We start from the raw sequence: 26,414 nt of genomic DNA, 5'->3' as shown, positions 1-26,414 counted from the left end.
AAGCAACAGCCTGGCTCAGAAATTGTTTAACAGTCAACCCTCTAAAATATCAAATGCAATAAACAATAAATTCTAGCTCCAGGGATGAAGGATTCCTCAACTTATGTGTTCAGATTTTCTAAGAGTGAAATTTATTCTTCTCTGGGAGAACCTTTAGCCCTAGAATTCATCACTGATACAGCAATTCACTTTTGACAGGGATAGATCCCACTCTGCCCCCACTATTTACTTTAGTATATTTTCAGCTGTGAAATGGTTTTTTTTTTTTTTTTTTCAGAAGGACAGAGGCTTACCTTTACTTTTCCTATCTATCACTGAACTAGAAAAGGAAGGTAACAACTCTTGGAGACCTATTCAGAGATGAATATCAACTATGGAAAAATCCATTCAAAAATCCTATGCCTGTGGCAGTACTCTCAATAAAGTGTGTCTGTGTTTACACATTCAGACTTTATTTTTGGGGCTCCAAAATCACTGCATATGGTGACTACAGCCATGAAATTAAAAGATGCTTACTCCTTGGAAGGAAAGTTATGACCAACCTAAATAGCATATTAAAAAGCAGAGATACTACTTTGCCAACAAAGGTCCGTCTAGTCAAGGCTATGGTTTTTCCAGTGGTCATATATGGATGTGAGAGAAAGCTGAGTGCCGAAGAATTGATGCTTTTGAACTGTGGTGTTGGAGAAGACTCTTGAGAGTCCCTTGGACTGCAAGGAGATCCAACCAATCCATTCTAAAGGAGACCAGTCCTGGGTGTTCATTGGAAGGACTGATGCTGAGGCTGAAACTCCAATACTTTGGCCACCTCATGCGAAGAGTTGACTCATTGGAAAAGACTCTGATGCTGAGAGGGATTGGGGGCAGGAGGAGAAGGGGATGACAGAGGATGAGATGACTGGATGGCATCACCGACTAGATGCACATGAGTTTGGGTGGACTCCGGGAGTTGGTGATGGACAGGGAGGCCTGGCGTGCTGCGATTCATGGGGTCGCAGAGTCGGATACGACTGAGCAACTAAACTGAACTGAATGTTTACACATGTGAATCCAGGCTTACCAAGGATAGCAGATACTGACTAGATCAAAGAAATTGTTTTAAAAATAAGAAAAACCAGCAGAAACTAACACATGGGAGCATACTCATCTGTTGTCTGACAATCGGAAAGTTGGCGTTGATAAGGATCTGCCCAGGTGGAAGACAACAGGAAAGCAAAGAGGCCTTTTGCCCACTGGAAGATAAAACCAGCTATCTGGTCTAATACTAAAATACAGGCATACCTTGGAGATACTGTGGGTTCGGTTTCAGATCACCTCAATAAAGCAAAAACTGTGGTAAAGCAAGTCATTTTTTATTTTTTGGTTTCTCAGTTCATACAGAAGTCATGTTTACACTGTACTATAGTCTATTAAGCGTACAACAGCATTATTTCTTAAAAAAATGTATATAACCTTAATTTAAAAATAGTTTATTGCTGAAAAATGCTAACCATCATCTTACAATGCAGGGTTGCCACAAACCTTCAATTTGTAAACAATTAAAAAAAACCCAAACCTCAACGTATGTGAAGAACAGTTAAGGGAGGTATGCCTGTATGCACGTCATAGAGGAAATCGTAACTAAAAAGCACAAGAGATAAAAGGGTTGAGGGAAGAAAAGGAAGAGGCTATTAGATTAAACTTCCCAGAATAACAGGATTTTCCTTTGTGTTTTCATGGATACAAAATGGTAATATCTCAGTGGTTTTGATTTCTGAATGAAAATGTGTAATCCCTTGGAATTAAAAAAATCTAAATCAATATTCTGCATCAGCTACTATGTGATTCTTTGATCCTAAAATAATTCCTTCATGTTCACTATTTAGTGGATAATACAAAAGTGGAGAGAGAAAGCGGACATGAGGACAACCTGCACAGTGATTTGCTTGATGCTGTTTTAAAGTTTTATTTCTTCTCAATTGCATTATGAATATAAAAAATGCTGTAATTTAAAGAAGAGGGGAGTTTTTAAGTCAGGTTTTTCTTCCTATGACTCAGTTTTCATACAAAAGGAACTGGAAATACAGGCTTCCTTGGTGGTTTAGACAATAAAGAATCTACCTGCAATGCAGGAAACCTGGGTTTGATCTCTGGGTGGGAAAGATCCCCTGGAGAAAGGAATGGCTATCCACTCCAGTATTCTTGCCTGGAGAATTCCACGGACAGAGCAGCCTGGTGGCCTGTGGGGTCACAAAGAGTCAGATGTGACTGTGCAACCAACATTTTAACTTTTTGTGGGGCACCTGTAAAGACTTTAATGGATTCTTGGCTCCTAAACCCCCAAAATTCTTTTCCTCTCAATAGACTTGAAATCATTCAAAGATGTGAAGTTAATTAAGATAATGTCTCTTTAACAGTATCCACCCCTAAAACATTTATAGTATGTCAACACTGTGCTAGAAGTTGGAGACCCTCCAGGAACTCATGATACCTATATAGAAGGTACTGTACAAATGATGTGACAGCACAGGATTCCAGAGACCAGATTTGGCTAAGTTTAAGCCTCCACCTTGGGGACAAGATCTTTGAGATGACTCTGAAACTGCATTTCAGCATGAAGAAAAGCTAAACTCATTTTTTAGTGACTGTGTTTTCCAGTTTTACTCTGGTAGGCATACTAATGAAGTGAAAAATAAATTCAACTTTTATAAAAGGAAACTGCTTCCTATTATAAAAACTCATTGACACCTCCTGGTTGTCATGTCTACTATATGGCCTCATGACCTCCATGCTTGCTCCTTCTTTGATAGCAGCTGGCTGTATACATCATGTAATTTCATTATTCCATTTCTTTACCAAATTATATTTCTGCTTCCTATCTTTTAACCCAATAACTGAATATATAAAATCATTATAGAAATTACCTAAATAGAAAACTTGATACATGAGCACATTTATGGTAGTTCAATTCATGATATAAAAATTAAAAATGTAAATCCCTGATAATATAATTACGTATTATGACACAGTCACACAATGGGATATGTAGCCATTATTTACATTTTAAATTTTATGTAAAAAAGTTTATATGAATCTAAGACACCAATAAAAATATAAAAGATACAGAAAAACATGAAGAACATTAAGAACCACAATTCAGCCTATCAAACTAATAACATTTTTATATATTTCCAATATTCTCTCCATGAAAATATAAATATATATTTATATATAAATAGAATCTTATCCTATATAGAGTTCTATATGTATCTTGTACTTTTTCTCTTAATACCATAAGTATATCCTTATCCTTACAACATTCTTGGAAAATATAAGTTTTAATGACTGCATAATATTACATCATGTAGATGCATCATAATTTGACCTTTCATCTATTTTGGGGGGGGAGGACAGCATAAAAATATTTTTGTGAATATCTTGAACACTTATCTGTGTGTGTGTTCTAATGTAGTTCAGAATGCTTGGCCCAGACTCACCACTTTCTGGAGAAACCTAATTGAACATCAGTGCTAATCACAATTATATACCTTATCAGTTCTTCCCTGGGCATGTTTGAAAACACCAGAGTTAACATCTGAACAAAGCTAGCCAAACCAAAGGCTTACCTACTAGCCTATGGTTTGGCCCAGACTAAAAGACTTGCAGAAGGTAGTAATTATAAGTTGAGCCAATCATCTCCCTGCCACTCAGAAATCTGGAGACCAGAAAGAAGTTATAAGTTAGTGGTGGGCAAAAAAATTGAAAAAATATATGTATATTCAAGGGTGTGGTGCGATTATAAGCATGCACAGGGTGAGTAAACAGGAAGTCAGTCTGTAGAGGAGTGGATAACCAAAGAGAAACAAAAAGAAGTTCTTGAAAGAGTAGCCTCATTGTCTAATGGCTTTCTAGAGCAAGTTCTCACATTTAAGCTTCTGTCCCTGTGGGTTTTGTTGTTTTGGTGAGATTCAGAAACATAATGTTATATAACACTTTTTGTATGAAATAAGTAGAGCTTTGCTCTTTGCAAATAGGATTTCCCTAATAGTAGGTAACTATTTCCATAGAATATATGCCTAGATATGAAATCACTGTAGGAGAATGAGTAATAATGATTTTAAGGCTTATGATTCACCAAATAGCTTTTCCAAAGTCTATCAATTTACTCTCAACATAAGCAGTATATAAGTATCAATCATTCTGTACTCACTGAAAATAGCTTTTATAATTTTTTTTAATTTAAAAAATGGTATTTCATTGCTTTAAGGGGCTTCCCAGATGGCGCTAATGGTAAAGAATCCACCTGCCAATGCAGGAGACAAAAAGAGACATGGGTTTGATCTCTGGGTTGGGAAGATCTCCTGGAAAAGGAAATGGCAACCTGCTCCAGTAATCTTGCCTGGAAAATTCCATGGACAGAAGAGCCTGGTGGGCTACAGTCCATGGGGTTGCAAAACGCTGGAGATGACTGACTGCACATATACACATTGCTTTAATCTGTTAATGTCCTGTGCCATTTTTTAAGCTAGCTGTCCATCTCTTATATTAATTTTATAAATTAAGCTTATAACTACCATAATCATAGCAAATATTTTCCCTGTTGTTTTAACTCCTGTATGTTCTTAACCTACAGTTTAAAATTTGTTAATGTGGTCAGATTTCTGAGTTCCATTTCATCAAAGTTTAAAAAAGTGTGTGTTTTCAACTATATAAAACACACTTCAGTGAATTATAAATAGTTTATGTTTAAAGTGATAGGAAAGTGAAAGTGAAGTCACTCAGTCGTGTCCGACTCTTTGCAGCCCCATGAACTGTAGGCTTCTCCGTCCATGGGATTTTCCAGGCAAGAAGACTGGAGTGGGTTGCCATTTCCTTCTCCAGGGGATCTTCCCAACCCAGGGATCAAACCCGGGTCTCCTGCATTGTAGACAGACGCTTTACCGTCTGAGCCACCAGGGAAGTCTCAAAAGTGGTAGAACCTCCTCTAAAAAAAAGAGAAAGTGAAATCTTGGTCTAATATTGAATACAAATCAGAAGAAACGGATGGGGTTAACTTGTGATTCGTTTTTGATGAAGCAGACTTCATGAAACCATATACAGTTTCATGGAACACAGTTTGAAAACTTGTGCTTTAATCAATACATATTAGATCAACATCTATATGATGTTGGCCATGAGACGAAAGCCTAATTTTATTCTTCTCCAAAGAGTTAAATAATTTTCTCAGCACCACTTACCAAATAATCCTATTCATAAATCTTTTATCATATGTAAAGCATCTAAGCATTGTTATATACACATATGTAATCCACACAGATTTGTTTTTTAGTTAATAATAACTGAGCATTCTAAACATTTTTTTCAAATGTATCATCAAGTTCTCAATATTTTAACTTCAATATATCATTTATTATGCATTTTCGTCTCTAGTGGCTCAGATGGTAAAGAATCTGCCTGCAATGTGGGAGACCCAGGTTCGATCTCTGGGTTGGGAAGATCCCCTGGAGAAGGAAATGGCAATCCACTCCAGTATTCTTGCCTGGAGAATCCCATGGACAGAGGAGCCTGGCGGGCTACAGTCCATGGGGTTGCAGAGAGTCAGACATGACTGAGCGACCAACACACACACATATCATTTACTATATGTTAGGGCAATCTCATTAATCTTTCTTATAATTGTCTTTGCTCTTCTCAATACCTATTTTTCTTAAACTTTTTTTCAGGAAAAAGAATACCTTTTTCAATTTCAAATCTCATTAGGATTTTGATAAGATCTGAAATAAATCTGTACATTAACATTCCAAGAAAATTATGACTTCTCTATTCAAGTCCCCTTTTATTTTCAATTAAATGTTTTTTCATTATTTTCATTCTACATTTTTGCTATTTGTTCCTTTTAAAGAAAACTTAGTATTACAAGGGCTTTCCTTGTGGCTCAGCTGGTAAAGAATCTGCCTTCAATGTAGAAAAAGAAAGGGAGAAGGAAATGGCAACCCACTCCAGTATTCTTGCCTAGAGAATCCCGTGGACAGAGGAGCCTGGTGGGCTGCTGTCCATGGGGTCACACACAGTCGGACAAGACTGAAGCGACTTAGCATGCATGCATGCACTGGAGAAGGAAATGGCAACCCACTCCAGTGTTCTTGCCTGGGGAATCCCAGGGACAGGGGAGCCTGATGGGCTGCCATCTATGGGGTCACACAGAGTCGGACACGACTGAAGTGACTTAGCAGCAGCAGCTTAGCAGCAGCAGCAAAAAAAGAAAATACTTTAAAATACTGTCCTAAGCATCTCTTCTTAAAGCAAATGATTCTTAGTAGGAATTAGAGGAAATTTTAAATGATGCTTGGGATTATTTGGGTTATTTATAGCACTTTTTTCCAGCAGCATTTACTAGGCTTAAAGAGAAGCTTTGATTAAAGCTGTTACAACAAAATGAACAGAATTACAAGGTTTCTCTTCTGCAGTTATTGTAAAGATGTGAATTCTGATTGAACCCCTTGTAATACTCACGGCATTTATAAGTTTTCTCTCCTGTGTGGACTCTCTGATGAATTCGAAGAGCTGAGCTGTGGCTGAAACCCTTACCACACTTAGCACATTGATAAGGCTTCTCTCCTGTGTGGATCCTCTGGTGAATATGAAGATTTGAGCTGTGACTAAAGCCCTTTCCACAGTCATCACATCTATAGGGTTTTTCTCCAGTATGGACTCTCTGATGAATGAGAAGATGTGAACGCTGACTGAACCCTTTACCACACTGTTCACATTTATAGGGTTTCTCTCCAGTATGCACTCTTTGATGAGTGTGAAGTTTTGAACTCTTGCTGAAGCCCTTCCCACATTCATGACAAATATAGGGTTTCTCCCCCGTATGGACCCTCTGATGAATGCGAAGATCTGAGCTGTGACTAAAGTCCTTCCCGCAGTTGTCACATTTGTAAGGCTTCTCTCCTGTATGCACTCTCTGATGGATTTGAAGATTTGACCGCTGGGTAAAGCCCTTACCACAGTCACCACATTTATAGGACTTTTCTCCTGTGTGGACTAACTGATGAATTCGAAGATTTGAGCTCTGACTGAAGCCTTTACCACACTCATCACACTTATATGGTTTCTCTCCGGTGTGGACTCTCTGATGAACATGAAGTACTGAACTCCGACTAAAACTCTTACCACACTGATCACACTTAAAAGGCTTCTCTCCTATGTGAAGTCTCTGGTGAATGTGAAGCAATGAATTTCTACCAAGGTCCTTATCACACTGCAACTTATAGAGTTTCTCTTCCAGGTGGATTCTTTGATCATGGTGAAGCCTGGGGATCTGACTGAAGCTATTACTACACAGGTTACATATATAAGGTGCCTCCCCTGGGTGGGCTCTCTGATGAAAGTGAACACCAAAGCTCTGACTAAGGTTACTGGCAACTTCGTCACATCTGTACAGCTGCTTACCTGTGTGGATTCTTGGATGTCTGTATAGGTCTGATCTCTGAGGGAACCATGTGGGGCTGATGGAGCATGGATAGAACTTTTCTCCAAGTTGATTTCTCTTGTGGAGAACACACTGTGAGTTCCAGTAATAAATTTCTTTACATTTTTTACATCCACAGTATTTCTCTTCCATAGAGCCTTTCAGTAGGTCATTTTGGCATATCTCCCCAATGTACTCTGGAAAGGCTTCCTGTCCTGGGATAGAATGCTGACGTATGAGCTTCTGTTCTTTTTCCAGAGAGAGATTTTTCCTGGATATGCCAACAGGGTATCTGAGTCCTTGAAAACCACATGAATCACTCACATAGGTTTTTCTACCATCATCTTCAGAGTGTTTCCTTTCTAAGGACTGACAAGGTATACACTTGGTATATTTTAAGTTCCTGGGACTTTTGCTTTCAAAAGTCAGTTCATAGTTCCCATACCCTGCTACTTGTGTGGGGAGTGTCGACCATTCTTGGTAGTGAGAAAGGTGTTGCTGCTTTAGGGCTTTGGAATCTATACCTTGAACCATTTCCACATAGTTTTTATTTTCATATATCGGAGTGCGGGCAGTCGTCCAGCCTTGCCAGCAGGAAAGATTTTCATGGTCTAAATATCTGAATCTTTCTTCCTGGAGTTTGCAGCTCTCTTTCCAATTTCCTAAAATATAAGCAGATAATCCAGTGGTAAGATGAGAGCTATGTTTAAAAATTTCCAAGTATCTCAGTCAACAAGCCCCAGAATTATAGGAATATATAATTTCTCACAAGTGAGAAAGAAGGGTTATGACTTAGACTGCTCCATATTTGGATGTGAAATTCATTTGTTTATTCATTCATAGATGTATTAATTTCACTCATTCATTCAATAAACGTATCTTGAGCATCTACTACTTACCAAGTACTGTTAGAAATAAAAAAGAAAGTGATTGGCTGCATGGAAATCATCTTAAAGACTGAGATTCAATTCGATTACTCTATTTGGGAAATTATTATAAGAAATAAAATACCTGTTTCTCTTTTTTGCTCTAAAATAGTGTAGTAGATTGTGTTTAAAAAAAAAACTCTCTGCTCATTTACATTTTTGGGTGTTCCTCTTACACACTGACTCTATAATTTGCTTTGGCCACTGGGACAAAAGTGAGACAAACAGAAATCTGTAAAGTACTTGTACGTTGGGGTTGGTCTCTTTTGCTGGTTTTAATAGTCCTGTGATCACAAAATGAGCCTGGGCTGACCTCCTTGAAGAGAGACATATGGTCAACACATGGCCATTATAACACTGATACTGACCAACTGCCAGACATGTGAGTCAGGCTATTCAGCTTTATTTTAGACCATTTAGCCCCAATGAAGTCACTCCTGATAGAAGATCCATGTAACCAATTGGAATCATGAAACATAACAAAGTTTTAAGTTACTAAATTTAGGGTAGTTTGTTATATAGCAAAAGCTAACTCCTACAAATAGAACATGAAGCGAGAACAAATTTAGGATTGCACAAAATTATAGGTGGAAATCTGTGCTTTATGTGTAATCCAGAAAATATTCACAAATAATCATAGACACCTATTAATTACATAGCTAAAATGTTTTGGAAGATACCTTGTTTTCTTTATCTGTTATTTTTCATGTGATTTAAGACTCATTTTTGAGAATCTCTTTTACCTCAATACAGCAATCAGAAAGAACCAAAATACTCAACAAAACAGGTCCCAGAAAAAAACTAACCTTATTCCCTAAGAGTTGGGAAAACTTTACCTACTAACATGACATTTGTGTAATTCTCCCACATGACCTCTCTGTAGAGCTTTTTCTGAGAAGAATCCAAGAATTTCCACTCCTCCCAAGTAAAAATAACAGTCACATCTTCAAATGTTACTGCCATCTGGTTGAAGATTAGCTTTCCAGGAAGAAGCAATCTAAATAAGAAGATGGACAAGGAAAAAACATTCAGCATGTAACATAGTGGTAAACCAAAAAGAAGTAACTCTAATAATGAAGAAAAGCAAGAAGAGACATAGGTCAAGTGGTTAAATAATGTATACAATCACTGAATACCATCACCATCATAAGAAACATTTATATATATATACCATTCGTCTGCTAACCACTGGGCCAGGTAAGTGCTTCACATATATCTCAAGTAATCCTCACAGTGATCCTTTCTTGCAGATACTATTATTACCCCCATTTACACATTAGTAAATAATGGTTGAAAAAGATTAATTCCCAAGATCATGAACCTGGAGGTATTGCAGCTAGGATCCAGGTCTACACACTTTGAAAAAGAACTGTGTGCCAACTGTAACAATATCGCTTCATGATTGGTCATTTTAGACATTATCTATTTACTTCCTACCTCTACTTTTCATCCTCCTATAGCATTATTGCTAATTTTCTGGTTAAATCAGTAAGCAGCACTTGTATAATTTTGAATATGATTATACACTTTTGGGGGGATTACCTGTTTAATTTTCACTTGATAAGTTTACTGTCCTCAGATTCTTGATTTATTTAAAAGGCTTTATATACTCTGTTTTTTCAGGTGTCTCATTCCCTTACCCACCCCTTTTATTTTGGAAAGTCTATCTTCCTGCCCCAGTCAGGGCCTGCTACTCTTTAGTGCTCCATTATCAAAATCACACGACTCTTCCTCTTTTGTGACTTACTCCATTAATTGGGAGGCACATAACAACGTGAGTTCAATCAAGCCTGTGAACATTACACTTTTTAGCCACAGAAAAAAGCAAAGGTGAGAAACAGGTGAGGTTTTCTTTAAAGGAGAATCTCCAAACATAGTTACTAGGAAAGATACTCAAGAATCATTTGAATCACTGTATACCTGAAGTCTTTCTGTCCCTCACAAGTGGCTGAGTATAGAATTCTAGAGTGAAAATATTTTTCCTTAAAACTGTTTCACTGTTTTATAAGCTTTTACTGTTGCCAAGACTGATTTAAAAAAAAATAATAATAAACTGTAATTCCTTTGTAGGCAACTTTTTCTTTCCTCTCTGGAAATATTTTAGGGTGGTCTTTAATGGCTGGCCTTCTGCCCCAAATGATGTATGGATTTGAGCTTCTCCAAAGTTCACAGGGCTCATCAGTTCCTTTCTTGTCTGTATTACTCTGCTGTACTCTGGGATGTAACATCTTTAGCCCTAAATGGCTCTTATCACTATTCCTGTTGCCATCCAGGTTTTTGTTGAAATTTCTCATTTGCTGATGGCTCTTCAGTTTCATCATTGTAAGTTCATAAATTTTTTGGTTTATTATTATTATACAGTTTTAGAAAGTTGAAGGATAAATGCATGTTTTCTGTCTAAAAATAATTACTTTAGTAGAACAGATCATAAGTTGGTTATGTAACAAATTCATTTTATTTCTTTGATGACATATTCTTAATTGTAAAGTTAAATTTAAAATGTTCAATAAATATTAAGAATAAAAGAAATAGATACTTTTAAGGAGATTACAATAAAATGAAGAAAATTAAACTGTCATCATCATAAAATTATAATCATAGCAGCAGCTAAATATTATCTAGCAGTTAGAGGCAGTTATGTGAAATAGGCTACGTTATCTCATTTATCATCACAACAATCCGGTAAGGTATTATTATCAACACTAAAGGAAAGAGGAATCTAAAATTCAGCAAGATTAAGTAACTATTACAAGGTCCTGTAGTTACAAAGTAGTGGTTTTTTAACACAGGCCTACTGCTGCTTTACCTCCTAAGCAAAAGTGAGAGAAGTTAAAAACAACTTGTGAAGGGTGGTAAATCAAGATTTCCACAAATAACCATATGATGTTAATATAGAAGGACAAAAGGAAGATATACTGAAATATTGAAGGATTCAAAATATACCACCCAGATACCATTTTCCAAATAAACTAAATAAAAACCCATGCCTCAAAAGTGAAACATTAATCACAAATATGAATTCAAGAATGAAAAAATACAGTGCTTTTTATTTTTTAAATGTTTATAAATGCTAAAAATTTTAAAGACAGCAAGTCTACTTAACACATACAAATTGGGATTCTCAGAAACTGACAAACTGGTGTCAGTATGAAAAATAAATGAACTCATTGGTCCTTCACTTCTTAAAAAGTACAGCATATAAAAACCAGTCTGCTGTTACTGGTTTTGATTGTCATTTTAAGAAAGATTTAAGAATTTATTTTTAACATAAAGTAATGTAAGTAAAAATTAAGTCTACCCTCCATAAATAACTTATGAAATAACCAGTATTATTTTCATTGTGTCCCTTCTGACCTTATTTTCATACATACCCCACTAATGTTTTTTTCATAACAAAGAAATCATAATTCTGCAGTTGGCTTTTTCAGGTAATGTGTAGTGTACAACTTCCCATTTCAGAACATATAGGCCTGTGTTATTTGTGGTGATTTTTAAGTATGTCCAAAATTATTTGATTTTGTCCAAAAATTATTTGCTATGCTTCCCTTGAAAAGGTGGAGCCTAAATCCCCACCTCCTTGAATGTGTCCTGGTCTTAGGGACTTAGTTCTGATGAATAGAAAAAAACGCAGAAGGGGAAGCCATGGTGTACAACTTTTAAGACTAGCCCATAAAAGGCACTACATCTTCCTCCTTGTGCATCCCTGATAGCTCAGGTGGTAAAGAATCCGCCTGCAGTGCAGGAGACCCCGGCTCAGTTCCTGGATTGGGAAGATTCCCTGGAGAAGAGAAAGGCTATCCACTCCAGGATTCTGGCCTAGAGAATTCCATGGACTGTATAGTCCATGGGGTCGCAGAGTTGGACATGACTGAGTGACTTTCACTTTTCTTCCTCCTTGTTTTTTTCTTGGATCAATTACTCCGGGAGAAGCTACCTAAAATACCGTGAGAATACTTAGGCAGTCCTGTGGAGAGGCCCATGTGGTGAGGAATTGAGGCCTTCTGTCCTCAGTGAGAAATGAGGTATCTGCCAATAGCTATGTGAGAACCATCTTAGAATTGGATCCTCCAGCCCCAGTGAAGGCTTCCAATGAACTGTAGTCCTGCTGCCGGCTTGACTGCAAGCTCATGAGAAACCCTGAGCCAGAACCACATTGCTATGCTCCCAGATTCCTGACTCAGAAACTGAGTAAGATAATAAATGTTTGTCATTTTAAAAAGCTTCTACATATAATTTGTTATGCACAAATACATGGTTAATGCATTGTTGTAAAAGTTGCATAGCATTTCATGTTATAATGTTCTTTTTTTTAAAATATAAGTTTATTTATTTTAATTGGAGGTTAATTACTTTACAATATTGTATTGGTTTTGCCATACATCAACATGAATCCACCACGGGTATACACGTGTTCCCCATCCTGAACCTAAAATTTAACTGTTCCCATACTAATGGACATTGAGATAATTTCCACTTTTCTGGCTATCATAATATGGTAGTAAACAACTCTCTTAAATACATCATGGAACACTCACTTGAACCACAAGGCATGTGTATTTCAGTTTACCAAAAACAGTATAAGACTCCTCTTGAAAATACTTTAAAAAATATGTTGAAACACTTTCCTCCACTAGAAAAGTTAAAAGCTGAATACCTACATTCAAAATTAGTAGGTAGAAGTCTATAGAGGAAAAAAATGAATTATATAAAGGATAAATTAAGATGGCAAGTAAAATTCTTAATAGACAAAAGGATACTAAAATAGTTTTAAAATATAGAGGCATACGGCGTAGAAGAGACACACTCCAAATTACTGAATCCTAAAAGATTAAACATGAAAAGACAGGATAATCTAACAGAAAATTGTAGACCAAAATAAAGTAGGCTTTGCAATATTAATATTACATGAAGTAAAATCAAAGGGAAAAGATTACATTAAAGTCATTTAATGAGAAATGAAATGACTGCCCTTCGAGTACCATCAACCAGAATTAAAATTTTGTCAGAATTTCTCCAACTTTATATTGGTAACAACTGAGTATAGAAAATTTCAAACAGTCATGAGTAATAAAGAGGACAATAAAATGACGTCCCATATAACCACTCAATAATTACCAACATTTTATGAATCTTGTTTTAATCCTCTGCTTCCCCTATTACTATTATTGTTGTTATTATTATTGGCTGGAGTATTTTAAAGAAAATCCCAAATATAAGGTCATTTCACATGTAATTATTTCAGGAATAGTCCAATATGTATCTTTCATTAACTGATAGGGACTTTAAAAAATGTAATTGCCTAACAAGATTACTATTCTATTACATAATATCATCTAACACTCACTTCATATTTAATTTTTCTAATGTAAAAGTATTTGTTAGTTGAATTGTCTAAGTCAGGATCCAAAAATGGTCAATCTGTATTTGGTTACTGTGTTTCTTAAATCTTTCTTGTTCTGTAAGTCACCTCCTACCTTTTAAAAAAAATTTATCACACCATTGATTTGTTAAAGAAACCCAGACATTTATCCTGTAAAACAATGGTTTTCAAACTTTATTAAGCATCGGAATCACCTGGAGAACTTGCTAAAACACAGTTTCCTGGGTATCATCCTCAGAGATTCTGATTTATTAGGTCCTAGATAGGAGTCAAGATTCATTTGTAATAAATTCCCATGTGATGACAATGCTGCTGTTCCAGGGACCACAGTTTATAAATAGCACTTCTACAGAACATCCACATGTTTGGCTAATTTGGCTAATTGTTTCCTTGTGGTGTTTGAACTTGTTCTTTATTCCATTCCTGGTACTTGGTCCTTTTCTTCCAGAAGCCTGTGAAGACTAAAGTTCTTTTTTTTTTCTTTCTAGAAAGAATACACTTTCCAGAAGTATATTCTGGAAAGTGTATTCTGTAGTGTATTTCTGTTATACACTTCCTGTTACAATACTTGAGGGCTGCTAAATTTACTAAGCAGTGGGTTCAGGTGCTTTCAAGTTCCGACCTTCATTCTAATGTTTCCCATCAATCTTTCACTTAAAGTTTTGCAAGTAAATGATGATCATTTCTTAGATATGTCATTAAACATTGTAAATTGATTTCCTAATTCTATCACTTGTACACATATAAGCTATAATTCTTCTAAAGAAGTCCCCATCACAAATTTTCTGGTTACCCTGAAATGTAGTCCAATCAAAAAAGTCAGGATAAATATTTATTTCCCAAACTATCCCCTTAAGAAAATTAATTTGCAGAGTAGTTAGATGGTAGATTGGGGCAAAGTAACCACCAAACATGACTAGTATGATTTGAATTGTTTTGCTTTTAAGCATTTTTATGAATTCATTAATTTTTACATATTTGATGTGTTTCGGTCAAATTGCAGTCATTTTACTTTTAGATATTCAAACCTCTCTTATCTTAGGCTAGTGGGAATTCTTTCAGGTTGGCCTCAAGTTCTTGTGACAGGACCATTTCTAGTGTTTGAAAACATCCTTACTTTCTTGCACAAGTGTCCTAGATTGAGTTTTGTTGCTTTTCCGGTACCAACCAAGATTCACCATTTCTCCAAAGTGTTTGAAAATTTCAGTTTTTTCTTTTCTATATAAATGAACCTCCCCAACAATATGTAAACTTGACAGCCCTCTTGTCTTCCCATCCATAATCATAGTTATCTCTCCAATAATTAAATTTTTCTTTAAAGGTCCTTTTCAAGATGTTAAAATTATTCTCTAAGTATTTGAAATTTTGATTCCTTATAATTTTGTCAGGTTTTGCTATATATAATTTGAAACACATTCTTAGCTACATGTTTTGTTCATGATTAATACATCTAACCTTTTTCATGGCATTACTTTAGCTAGGTCTCCAGTAAATAGCACAGAGCAAGATCATGTTTTTCATCAACTCTCTATGACTCAGTTTTTTTATAGGTAAGTTTTATCCATGTTCATTTATTGTGATTACTAATATATTTGGACTTATTTCTAAAATCTTATTATTTAAAAAAATTCTTCCATCCATTCCTGTCTTTAGTTTTTATTTTTTCATTTCCTCCCATTTTGTCCTCTATGATTTTGATTCCATACATATATTAGTAATTTATATTCTTTAAGAGTCAACCTAAATATGCTTTAAACATATACACTTACCTATTTTTCTAGTAAGTCATTTAAGAAAAGAAACAAATCCAGGAAAGGCTGCATGAGATATAATAAGGAAAGATGATCAAATGCCTTGGTAAAGTTTATTGTTATCATAAAACAAGTAAAAACCATAAAACAAAATCTAAGAACAAAAAAGGAAAAAGAGAGGACATCTACACCTACCCTACAGTTCTTGACAATACGAGCACTGATGAGTGGGAGATAAGAGAAAAGGGACGTGGTGGTGGGGGTTTAATCACTCAGTTGTGTCCAACTCTTTGCGACCCATGGACTGCAGCCCGCCAGGCTCCTCTGTCCATGGGATTCTCCAGGCAAAAACACTGGAGTGGGCTGCCGTTTCCTTCTCCAAAAGGGACATGAGAGTGTGCCAAAGTACTTGTCTGTTTAGAAAAATGACTTAGATATAAGTTTAAGAAGTCAATAGGAGTAAATAAAAGTCAACATGGGTTTTAAGAGCAATTACCAGAAGAACCATAGTAGAATCTATAAAAAATAAAGCAAGAACAGAAGACAACCTGTTTCAAAGGAAAACAGAAAAGAGGAAAGGCATACGATAGTAAAAATAATAGTATAGCTCAATCTCACAGATTAAAAGACACAGATTTGTAGGTTAAAAAAAATAAAATTCAATATGTGGTTTAGAAGAGATACACTAAAAAGAAAAACATGGGAATAAAAGGATGGAAAAACATATTCCACACAAATATGAACCAAAAGAAAGTTGTAATAACTAATTTCAGCTGAGATAAAATTTATAGCAAAAAATTTGTAACTGTGTATGGCAATAGATGTTAACTAGACATTGTGATCATTTTACAACATATACAAATGTAGAATCATTATGTTGTATACCTGAAACTAATATAAAGTTATATGTAAACTATATCACAATAAAAAAATGTATGGCAAAAATACCATAAGGAACAGAAATATAGGTTTTTATATATTAGTAACCCTGGAGAAGGGAACAGCTACCCACTCCAGTATTCTGGCCTTGAGAATTCCAGGGACTGTATAGTTCATGGGGTCACAAAGAGTCAGACACGACTGAGCGATTTTCACTTTCACTTTCACTTTCAAATAAATAGTAAGAAAATATCCAAAATAGTTAAATTGCATCCACAAATAAAATTTCAAAATGTATGAAGTAACAATTATCGTAAGTTCAAGGAGATATATACATCATTGATGGTAATTATGGATATTAATACACTCCTCAGAAAATGATAGATCAAGCAAAACCAAAGAACTCAATATAAAGACTAGACAGTACACTACGCTAGTTATTTTATCTGTGTTGAACTCTACTTCTGAAACACTAAAAACACATTTTCATGCACCTACAATACTGTTACAAGATTGGCCATGTAGTGGTCCATTAAAGAAATCTAAATAAACTCCAAAGGATTAATATAATGCAAAATACATTCTTTACATAGAATGTAATAAAATTAGGAACTATTAACAATAAAAAACCAAGTAACATATTAAATAGCCCTTAAAAGGAAAACATAATGATAAGAAAAATTTGAATTGAATAATAATAATTACATATCAACTTTTCAAGATTCAAATAAAAAAGTACTTAAAGGAAATAAGAATGGCTACATATAATCAACCTAAGCATTCAACTCAAAAACTTAGAAAACAGAAACCCTCCCACTTTAAAAAAATAAGCAAACTTTAGAAATGGAGAATAAAGCTGAGAGTCAAAGGTGCAATAAACAGATGATGAGAAAATGCATAAAGTCAAAAGATACTCTTAAAAATTTAAGCAGTCAATTCTTTATGTCTGTTTCTCCACTGCTGCTTTGCTTTGTTATGGACATGGGGAGAGGGCAGCAGAGGGTGAGATGTATGGAGACAGTAACACTGAAACTTACATTACCATATGTAAAATAGATAACCAAAGGGAATTTGCTGTGTGGCTTAGGAAACTCAAACAGGGGCTCTGTGTCAACCTAGAGGGGTGGGATGGGGAGGGAGATGGGGGGAGGCTCGAAAGGGAGCCTGTGGCTCCCTTGTGGCTGTGGCTGATTCATGCTGAGGTTTGACAGAAAACAACAAAATTCTGTAAAGCAATTATCCTTCAATTAAAAAAATAAATTTTTAAAAATTTAAGAAGTCAGATCTCTGCAAGTTTGATTTTCTTAAAAAGATGATTACAAACAAAATAAAAGACAAAATGAGGAAATAACCACAGGTATAAGCTTTTAAATAAGACAAGGGCATTATGAACTGTCTGCAAATACACTTGAACATCTATATAAAAGGACAAATTCCTAGTAAAGTACACAATGCCAATATAAAATGCCAAAATAGATTTTAAGAGTAATATATAATTATAGACCAGTAAGTATTAAGGAAACTGAAATGGCAGCCAGGGTTCTTTCTCTCTTCCCAAAAATCACAGGCCCAAAGAGTTTTATAGTTGAGTTCTAGCAAATGTTTAAATAAACATTTGATTAAATGTTTAATTACTATTACAATCAAATTATTTTAGAAAATAGAAAGTGAAAATTATTGACTCATTATATGGTCAGTGTAATCTTGATTACAAGACCTGATAAGAACAATACAAAAGAATAAAACTATAGGCCCATTTTTAAGTTTGATAAATATGTAGAAAGTCCTAAATAGATATTAGCTAACTTAATTCAGAAATATATGAAAACTGTGCATCATGATAAAGCATAATTTATAACAGGAATGGAGAACAGTTCAACATGAAAAATTAATCAACATAATTCACTCTAGTAATAGACTACATAAGAAAACCATGATTATCTCAACTGATGCAGAAAAATTGTGTACTAAAGATAATAATTTTTACCACCTATATGTCCTAAAAAAACTTTTAGCTAACTAGAAATAAAAAGAAACTACCTAAATCCGTAAAGATTATATACTAAGAATCCACATCAAACAATAAGCTTAATGGAGAAATTGTATATGTATTCCTTTTATGATGGTACAAGATAAGGATATACACCATCACCACTGCTTTCAAAATAGTAAGGGTTCTGACAAATACTAGAAGAAAAGGAAAAGAGATAAGCATAAGGATTAGAAGAAAAAACATAAAATGTCATTATCTGCATATATTATGGTCATTTACCTAGGAAAACAAAAGTATATGGATAAACCATAAATTAATGAGCAAGCTCAGCAAAATTACCAGACAAGATAAAGCAAAAGCATCATGATAGCAGCAATCAATTACCAGGAAATAAGATATCATTCACAACAGCCAAAAAAAAAGCTATCTTATAAAAGTTTTATCTTTGACGACAACTTTCAGATTCCAATGAAGTAGTAAAAAGATTATCTGAATAAAAGAAGAAGCATGCCTGCATATTCTTGGATGTGATGACTCAAATTCATATACCTCCAGTCAAATTTCTAGCTGGATTTTTTGAGGAATATACTTTTCCCCCTAAAATTTATAGGGAGGGAAAATAAGTCTATAAAGACTTAAGTAAACCAAGGAACACTTGTCCTCCTTGATATGATATCCACATATCAACAAACAGCAGCAGTAAAATCAGAATAGGCCAGTAGAATGGAATTGAGGATTCAGAGAGTAAGGAATGTACTTGTTTATATATGAAAACTTATTAACAATAAAGATGGTATTAAAAAGCAAATAAGGAAGAATAGATTACTTATATTAGATAGTGGTAAAACTGATTATATGAGAATAAAGTTGGATTCCAACTTGATAGCATATACAATGAGAACACTAGATGGGTTAAACATTTAAATTTTAACGTTACAAAGTCAGTAAAATAAAGTGTTGGAATTGAGAAACATTTACCACTGTTAAATGAATCCAAGGGCCAGTTCTTTGTGAGAAAAATATTAACAAGAAAATATATCAATCTCTGACTAGCAACAAAAAAAAAAGCAAAAGGGGTGGGCATAAACAAAAAAGTTAGAAATGAGATTAGTGAAAAAACAATAGATAAAAGTTTAACTGAATATTAGGTGGGCACTTTCCATAATTCTATAGAAAATAAATCTGAAAATCTGGATGGGAATTTATCTTCTCCTGGAAACCTTTTGATATGGCCCCAAGAAAAGGGAAAAGCCATGAACAGATCAGATATTTTGAAATAAATTGGTTAAGTTATTGAAGACATGTGACTTTCACAATAACAACCCAAAAGTTTCCTTAAATAAATTCTTTCAAATTTTCAAAGAGCAGATTATATGATTCTATTAAATTATTCCAAGGCATACAAAAAATTAGCAAAATTTTAATAAACTCAAGAAAAGAGATGGCAAAAGTCACAAGACTATAGATTTATATTACTAATGAATACGGACAAGCTTCAGAAGTAAATAAAGTAAAATATAAGGTCAATAAAATTCAGCAACACCTGTATTTATAATCTACTGCCACATAACTAGTTACTTCAAAATTGAGTGGCTTAAAACAGTGATTATTATCTTTCATGGTTTCTCTAGGTCAGACATTCAAGGGAGGCTTGGCTGGGTAGTTCTGATTTGGACCTCTCAGGAGATTCTGTGGAGTTGTCAGCTAGCTCTGCAGTCATCTATAGGCTTGAAGGATTCATTCTCAGAGTGGCTGTCTCAGTTTCTTTCTACTTGGTCCTTTCTTGTGGCCTGAGCTACCTCTCAACATGGTGGCAAGTTTCTTGAGTGAGACGGGCAAGCAAAAGTTGCATCCTTTTAATGACTTAGCATGGGAAGTCACATAGCATCACTTCTGCTGTTGTGGTTTTCTCCATTGTTCTGCAGTGTTCTCCAATTGTTCTCCAATGTTGTTCTCCATTGGCTGAGGCACACACTCACCCCAGCCAGATTTGAGAGGAGGGGTCATAGATCCCATCTTTTGGTCAGAAGCGTGAAAGTCATATTGTAGAAAGAGCATGAAGGATAGGATAAATTATAGGTATGGCCATCTTTGGAAAATGTAATCTGGTACAGTACCAAAGTATATTATAGCATGATGAAATGGTGGCTCATTCAAAAAAAGCAAAGGAAGGTTCGTAAGAGAAAATCTATTAGTTATAAGCCATAATCATAATGTCAAATAAGAAAAGCCATATAATTATTTTAATCAATGCCCAAAGGGTATCTCTTAAAGTTCAACATTGGTCCTTCATTTAAAGCTACAAACAAAGCAAGTTACCAAAACAAAGACGTGCAAAAACAGTTCAAATCCAAAGGTAAAACAATAAAGGCATTCCCATTAAAATTGGAAACAAGGATACTACAAATTCACTATTTTACAGCCATTAATATGAAAGCATTTGCTAGTGCAAGCAGACAAAATTATCTGTAGAGGGTGTGATTGTTTTTTTCTGGGAAGTCCAAGAAAATCAACTGAAAATTATGAGCAATTGTAAGCGAGTTCAACATCCCAGGAATTCCACTACAAGGTTTGTATCCTAAAGAAACTTACATATGAATACCAGAGGATATGTGTAAGAGCATTTAGAGTATGACTGCTGTAGTAGCAAAAACACTGGAAATAATCCAGAAGGCACAATTTATGTTGGATAAATAAGCTGTTTTTTATACTGTGAAATAGTACACAGCAGTGAAAATAAACTACAGTTACATGAATCAACATGGTTGCACTGTAAAAATCTAACGTTATGCTAAAGTAGCCATTCACAAAATATATACAGTGATTCCATTTATCTAATGTTAAAAATAGGCAAAACTAAACAGTTTTGTTTAGCGATACAGACATAGGTAGTTAAAACTACACACACACACACAAAAGCTGGGGAATGCCAAACACAACATTTAAGATATCAGTTGCCTCTAGGAGAAGGAAGAGTGAAGTTGCGGGCTTATCAGGGGGCTTTTAAAAGTATTTGCTGATCTATATGGTGGGTACCCATGCTATCATTGTATTTTAAATTGCACATATATGTTTCCATATATTCTTTGTATTTTTTTCTCACACCAAAATAAATACCTGATAGGTTTAAGAGTTAAACTGTAAAAATACTTGAAACCATAAGAAATAATTGAGGAAAAGTAATTATGTACTATTAGACTTGGAATGAAGAACTTTCAAAGTATAAAACTATATATATAAATAAAAAGAAATAAGATTCACTTTATGCAAATTTAAGTTATATAAACAAAGTCCTTAAAAGTAAAAGACAGATAACTTAGAGTAATGCTTATAGCATACAACAAATGGTTGCTGCATTTTACATACAAAGTACACCTTTTATTATATGGAAAAAAAAATCAGTAGGAAAAAAGGTAATGTATGTCCAGTCGTTTTATCAAAGAAGGAATCCAAATGATCAAGAAGTATATGTTTAAAATGATCAATCTTAATAAAGACTGAAAAGATGCAATTCAAGGCTAAATTTTAAAAATAATATTCAATGCTGGTAAAGGTTCAACAACACAAGATCTTTCATTATATGGTTGTACCAGTTAGTTTATGCAATATTTCTAAAAAAGAACTTAGGTTTTTTAAAAGCCTAAAACATGTTTGTATTCTTTGACTCTATTATCTTATTTCCTAGAACATATCCTGAAGAAATAGAAATACACTTGATAAATTATAAGAATATTTATTGGAAGTTGCTTATAATAGCAAAATATTGGGAAATACTTAAGTTTTTCCCAATAAAAGAAAATTTAAATAAAGCATGGTATACACTTGGAATGAAAGATTATATAGCCATTAAAACTCATGCTACCAAAACATACTTGGAAAAATGTCCACTTCATATGTTAAATGAAAAAATGAAACATATAACAGCCATTCACATATTCAACAGCTATTCATTGAGTGCTTACTATATGCCAGGCATTGTTCTAGATACTGGGAACATTCTCTGCCCTCATGGAGCCTATCTATCATGATTCGAACTTTTTTATATATACTTATCTTTCCATGTGCATGTGTGCTAAGTCACTTCAGTCGTGTCTATTCGTGACGCTATGGACTGATCCTGCCAAACTCCTCTGTCCATGGGATTCTCCTGGCAAGAATACTGGAATAGTTTGCCATTTACCCCTCCAGGGGATCATCCTGACGCAGGGATCAAAACTGCAGTTCCTGCAGCTCCTGTATTTCAGGTGAATTCTTTACCGCTGAGCCACCAGGGAAGCCCCTCATATTCTGCCAGAGACTAAATGATGGTCTTCCTGCTGGAATGATATCTTCCAATTCATAATAATAATTCAAATTTGAGTACCTGCTCCTGTCTTTTACTTAAAATTGCCACTCATTCCAGCACGGTTTAACATATGGTAACTTTAGAAATTCTTGTTAACCTCATGTGGTTTATTTGCCCAAAGTTAAGGAAATACCCGAGAAGGCGATGGCACCCCACTCCAGTACTTTTGCCTGGAAAATCCCATGGACGAGGAGCCTGGTGGGCTGCAGTCCATGGGGTCGCTAAGAGTTGGACACACTGAGCGACTTCACTTTCACTTTTCACTTTCATGCATTGGAGAAGGAAATGGCAACCCACTCCAGTGTTCTTGCCTGGAGAATCCCAGGGACGGGGGAGCCTGGTGGGCTGCCGTCTATGGGGTCGCACAGAGTCGGACAGGACTGAAGCGACTTAGCAGTAGCAAGGAAATACATTCTGACATTTATTTATCTCAGAGTATCAAAGGCAGTATGAATTATATAGTAGACCTGAATGGTTGGCTGGCTCAATGAGTAAATGTTAAGAAAAGACCCTGGGCGGGAGGCAGGGGCTTGCCGTGTAGGAGGCTTGAAAGCTTCCCAGGCGAACGAGGAACATGTTCTACTCAGTCTGCTCCGTCCGTCCCTGCTGCCACTTCTACTCCTGCTATCCACGGAAAAGTCAGGGGCATTTTATAAATAAGAGAAGACAGTCCTACTCACCCAGGATCAGACTGTGAGGGAAAGAGTGACCATTCTTTCCTCCTTTGTGCTCCTTTTCTAGGGAAGGGTGGAGTGTTGAGAAGGCTGAGCTGAGAGAGGAGAGAGGAGGAATGAAAGACTGGCATGACTTGAAATTCCCAAACTCACTACAATCCCCACGCACTAAGATTTGAGTGTGACCCCCAAAACTCCCAGAAAGATGTCAGAAAGAGCCCAAGAACAGAAAGGAGACTTATATTAACTTACACTCAGGACCTCATTTATGAATATCTAGAAGAGTACAGTTCTAGCCTGGGCATGAAAACATAGAATTTGATCTCAAAGTTTAGTCTCTCCAGGAATACAGATGCTTTCCATGTAATTTAACCTGAGCATCAAAATTTGCCGAGTTTATGATTAACAAGAAAAATAAAAACAATTGGAATAACAGCACACTTAAAAAGCTTCTTTCTAAAAGTATTTTTAAAATTTTGTTCAGTCAGTTAAGTAGAAAGGTTAATTCCATCACCCTCTCCCGCCCCACTTCTTACACCATAAATATTGGATTTACTATTAGATCAGAGTAGAGAGTCTCAGCAGAAGATCCCAGATCTAGGGCTTCCACGATGTGATGATAATCCCACCAACCACTTGTAGAACTCTGAAAAAGACCAAACTTCTAAACCTTCTAGGACCTCACTTTCCTCACCTGTAAAATGGGGGCATTAGTCTTTGACACTCTGGTCCTCCCTTGCTGATCACAGGTCCCTGGAGAAAATGATAAACAGTTAAGAGCCCTCCTTCTCTAGAGAGAAAACTGATTCATGGTGTTCCAGGAGCAGGACAGGTTTGCACTCCCCTCTAGGCACCAAAGGCCGCCAGAGTTTGTAAATCTGAAGCTCCGGGTTCAGACATACAAACTGTTCTTGCAGAGCAGGATCCACAGGGCCTCTGCTCCTGCCGCGGAGACACGGGCGGCCTCCGTTCCGCATCCAGACCTCCGTCTCAGCACTCGCAGCCCCGAACACCCCGGCCCGAGGATCCAAGTTGCCTCTGCCTCCTCTCTCCTTCCCCTTCAGTTTTAACGTGGGGAGGGCGGTTGTGAAGGACCCACCTTCACTGGAGTCCGAGATTTCTAAGCCTGAACGACTTCTCGACACCTGGCCCTCTCTCTTCCGCCACAGCTCTTCTCGTCCTTGTCTGCTTCTGGTTCGGTGCTCCTGAGAGTCCGCGTCACCTACGGAGCCTCTGGAGAGGAACAGGAACCAACTCAAATACTCCGTCCAAACAACGTCTGCCACCCTGTTCGATCAAAACCGAAGCCTCAGGCCTGGGACTGGACACTCAGAACGTTCCCATGGAGACGGGAGGGGGCGGGGCAGGAAAGGAGCGCGCCGGAGGACGTGTCTCCTGATTGGCCAGAAAGATCGGAGCGGCGGCATAGTCTTAAACCACCAGTGTTCTAGGGCGGGAGGACAGTGCACTACTGAATGCACTTTGAACCGAGGATGGGCTTGAGCCATCTAAGATATTACTAACGTTAATGGACAATTCTAGGTTTTTTTTTTTAGGACCCCTGGGAAGCGGGGCAGGGCTGAGGATTCTGGGAAATAGTCACCCTGGGGGGCGAGGGGTGGTAGCGCCTGCTGTCCGCGCATTCAGCGAAATGGGCACCCCACTAGCCTTGGTTGTAGCATCCTCCCCAAATTCTAGTTACAGAGCCGCGAAGAGGGCTTTTCAATTTTCTGTTTATGGTTGCCGGAACCCGCTTCTCTCCTGCTAACTCGTTGGTCGGGTTGGGCTTTTCTCCCTCTTCTCTTCCTGCTAAGTCTTAGGCTTCTCTGGTATCATCGTGTTCTCTCACCTGGATTCAGTCATTTTACTGCCTCAGTCGTGTCCGATTCTTTGCGACCCCGTGGACTGCAGCACGCCAGGCTCCCCTGTCCATCACCAACCCCTGGAACCTGCTTAAACACATGTCTATCGAGTCTGTGATGCCATCCATCCAACCATCTCATCCCCTGTCCTCCCTTTTCCCTCCTGCCTTCAATCTTTCTCAGCATCAGGGTCTTTTCCAGTCAGTCAGATTTTTTGCATCAGGTGGCCAAAGTACTGGAATTCCAGCTTCAGCATCAGTCCTTCGAATGAATATTCAGGACTAATTTCCTTTAGGATTGACTGGTTTGATCTCCTTGCATCCAAGGGACTCTCAAGAGTCTTCTCCATCAGTGTGGAGATTCCTTAAAAAACTGAACATAGAACTGCCATACGACCCAGCAATCCCACAGCTGGGCATACACACCGAGGAAACCAGAATTGAAAGAGACATGTGTACCCCAAAGTTCATTGCAGCACTGTTTACAATAGCTAGGACGTGGAAGCAACCTAGATGTCCATCGGCAGACAAATGGATAAGAAAGCTGTGGTACATATACACGATGGAATATTACTCAGCTATTAAAAAGAATGCATTTGAATCAGTTCTAATGAGGTGGATGAAACTGGAGCCTATTATACAGAGTGAAGTAAGCCAAAAAGAAAAACACCAATACAGTATATTAACGCATATATATGGAATTTAGAAAGATGGTAATGATGACCCTATATGCAAGATAGCAAAAGAGACACAGATATAAAGAACAGACTGTTGCACTCTGGAAGAAGGCGAGGATGGGATGATTTGAGAGAATAGCATTGAAACATGTTTATTACCATATGTGAAATAAATTGCCAATCCAGTGTTGATGCATGAGTCAGGGCACTTAGGGCCACTGTACTGAGATGACCCTGAGGGATGGGATAGGGAGGAAGGTGGGAGGGGGTTTCAGGATGGGGAACACATATACACCTGTGGCTGATTCGTGTAAATGTATGGCTAAAGCCACTACAATATTGTAAAGTAATTGGCCTCCAACTAAAATAAATAAATTAATTAATTTTTAAAAAAGAGCCTTTTCCAATACCACAGGTCAAAAGCATCAATTCCTTGGTGCTAAGCTTTCGTTTAGTCCAACTCTCACATCCATAC

The 26,414-nt window shown here is 36.5% G+C and overlaps 1 protein-coding gene across 14 annotated transcripts; it reads right to left on the bottom strand.

Moving 5' to 3' along the window:
- Positions 1-1,336: 1,336 nt before the first annotated feature.
- Positions 1,337-24,772, bottom strand: ZNF214 (zinc finger protein 214). Of its 14 annotated transcripts, XM_086340335.1 has the most exons (7): positions 24,501-24,714; positions 24,096-24,154; positions 23,408-23,496; positions 15,529-15,576; positions 9,220-9,376; positions 6,493-8,115; positions 1,337-2,219 (listed from the first exon to the last, which is right to left on the bottom strand). In XM_086340335.1, exons 6-7 carry the CDS (start codon positions 7,985-7,987, stop codon positions 2,164-2,166), a joined length of 1,551 nt encoding a protein of 516 aa, XP_086196461.1. In that variant the 5' UTR covers positions 7,988-8,115; positions 9,220-9,376; positions 15,529-15,576; positions 23,408-23,496; positions 24,096-24,154; positions 24,501-24,714; the 3' UTR covers positions 1,337-2,163. The 14 variants fall into 14 exon arrangements, with proteins under 14 accessions (XP_086196461.1, XP_086196452.1, XP_086196460.1 ...); XM_086340326.1 differs by lacking the exon at positions 15,529-15,576 and having other exon boundaries at positions 9,216-9,376; positions 24,501-24,772; XM_086340334.1 differs by lacking the exon at positions 15,529-15,576 and having other exon boundaries at positions 9,224-9,376; positions 24,501-24,751.
- Between the last annotated feature and the right edge of the window lie 1,642 nt (positions 24,773-26,414).

The sequence above is a fragment of the Bos grunniens genome, chromosome 15, assembly GCF_055505025.1.
Source record: "Bos grunniens cultivar Pamir isolate PY7600 chromosome 15, Bosgru_T2T1.0, whole genome shotgun sequence".
In the NCBI taxonomy this organism is placed as follows: Eukaryota; Metazoa; Chordata; class Mammalia; order Artiodactyla; family Bovidae; genus Bos; species Bos grunniens.
Note: the sequence above shows the minus strand (reverse complement) of the source record. Positions and strands in the feature narration are given on the sequence as shown.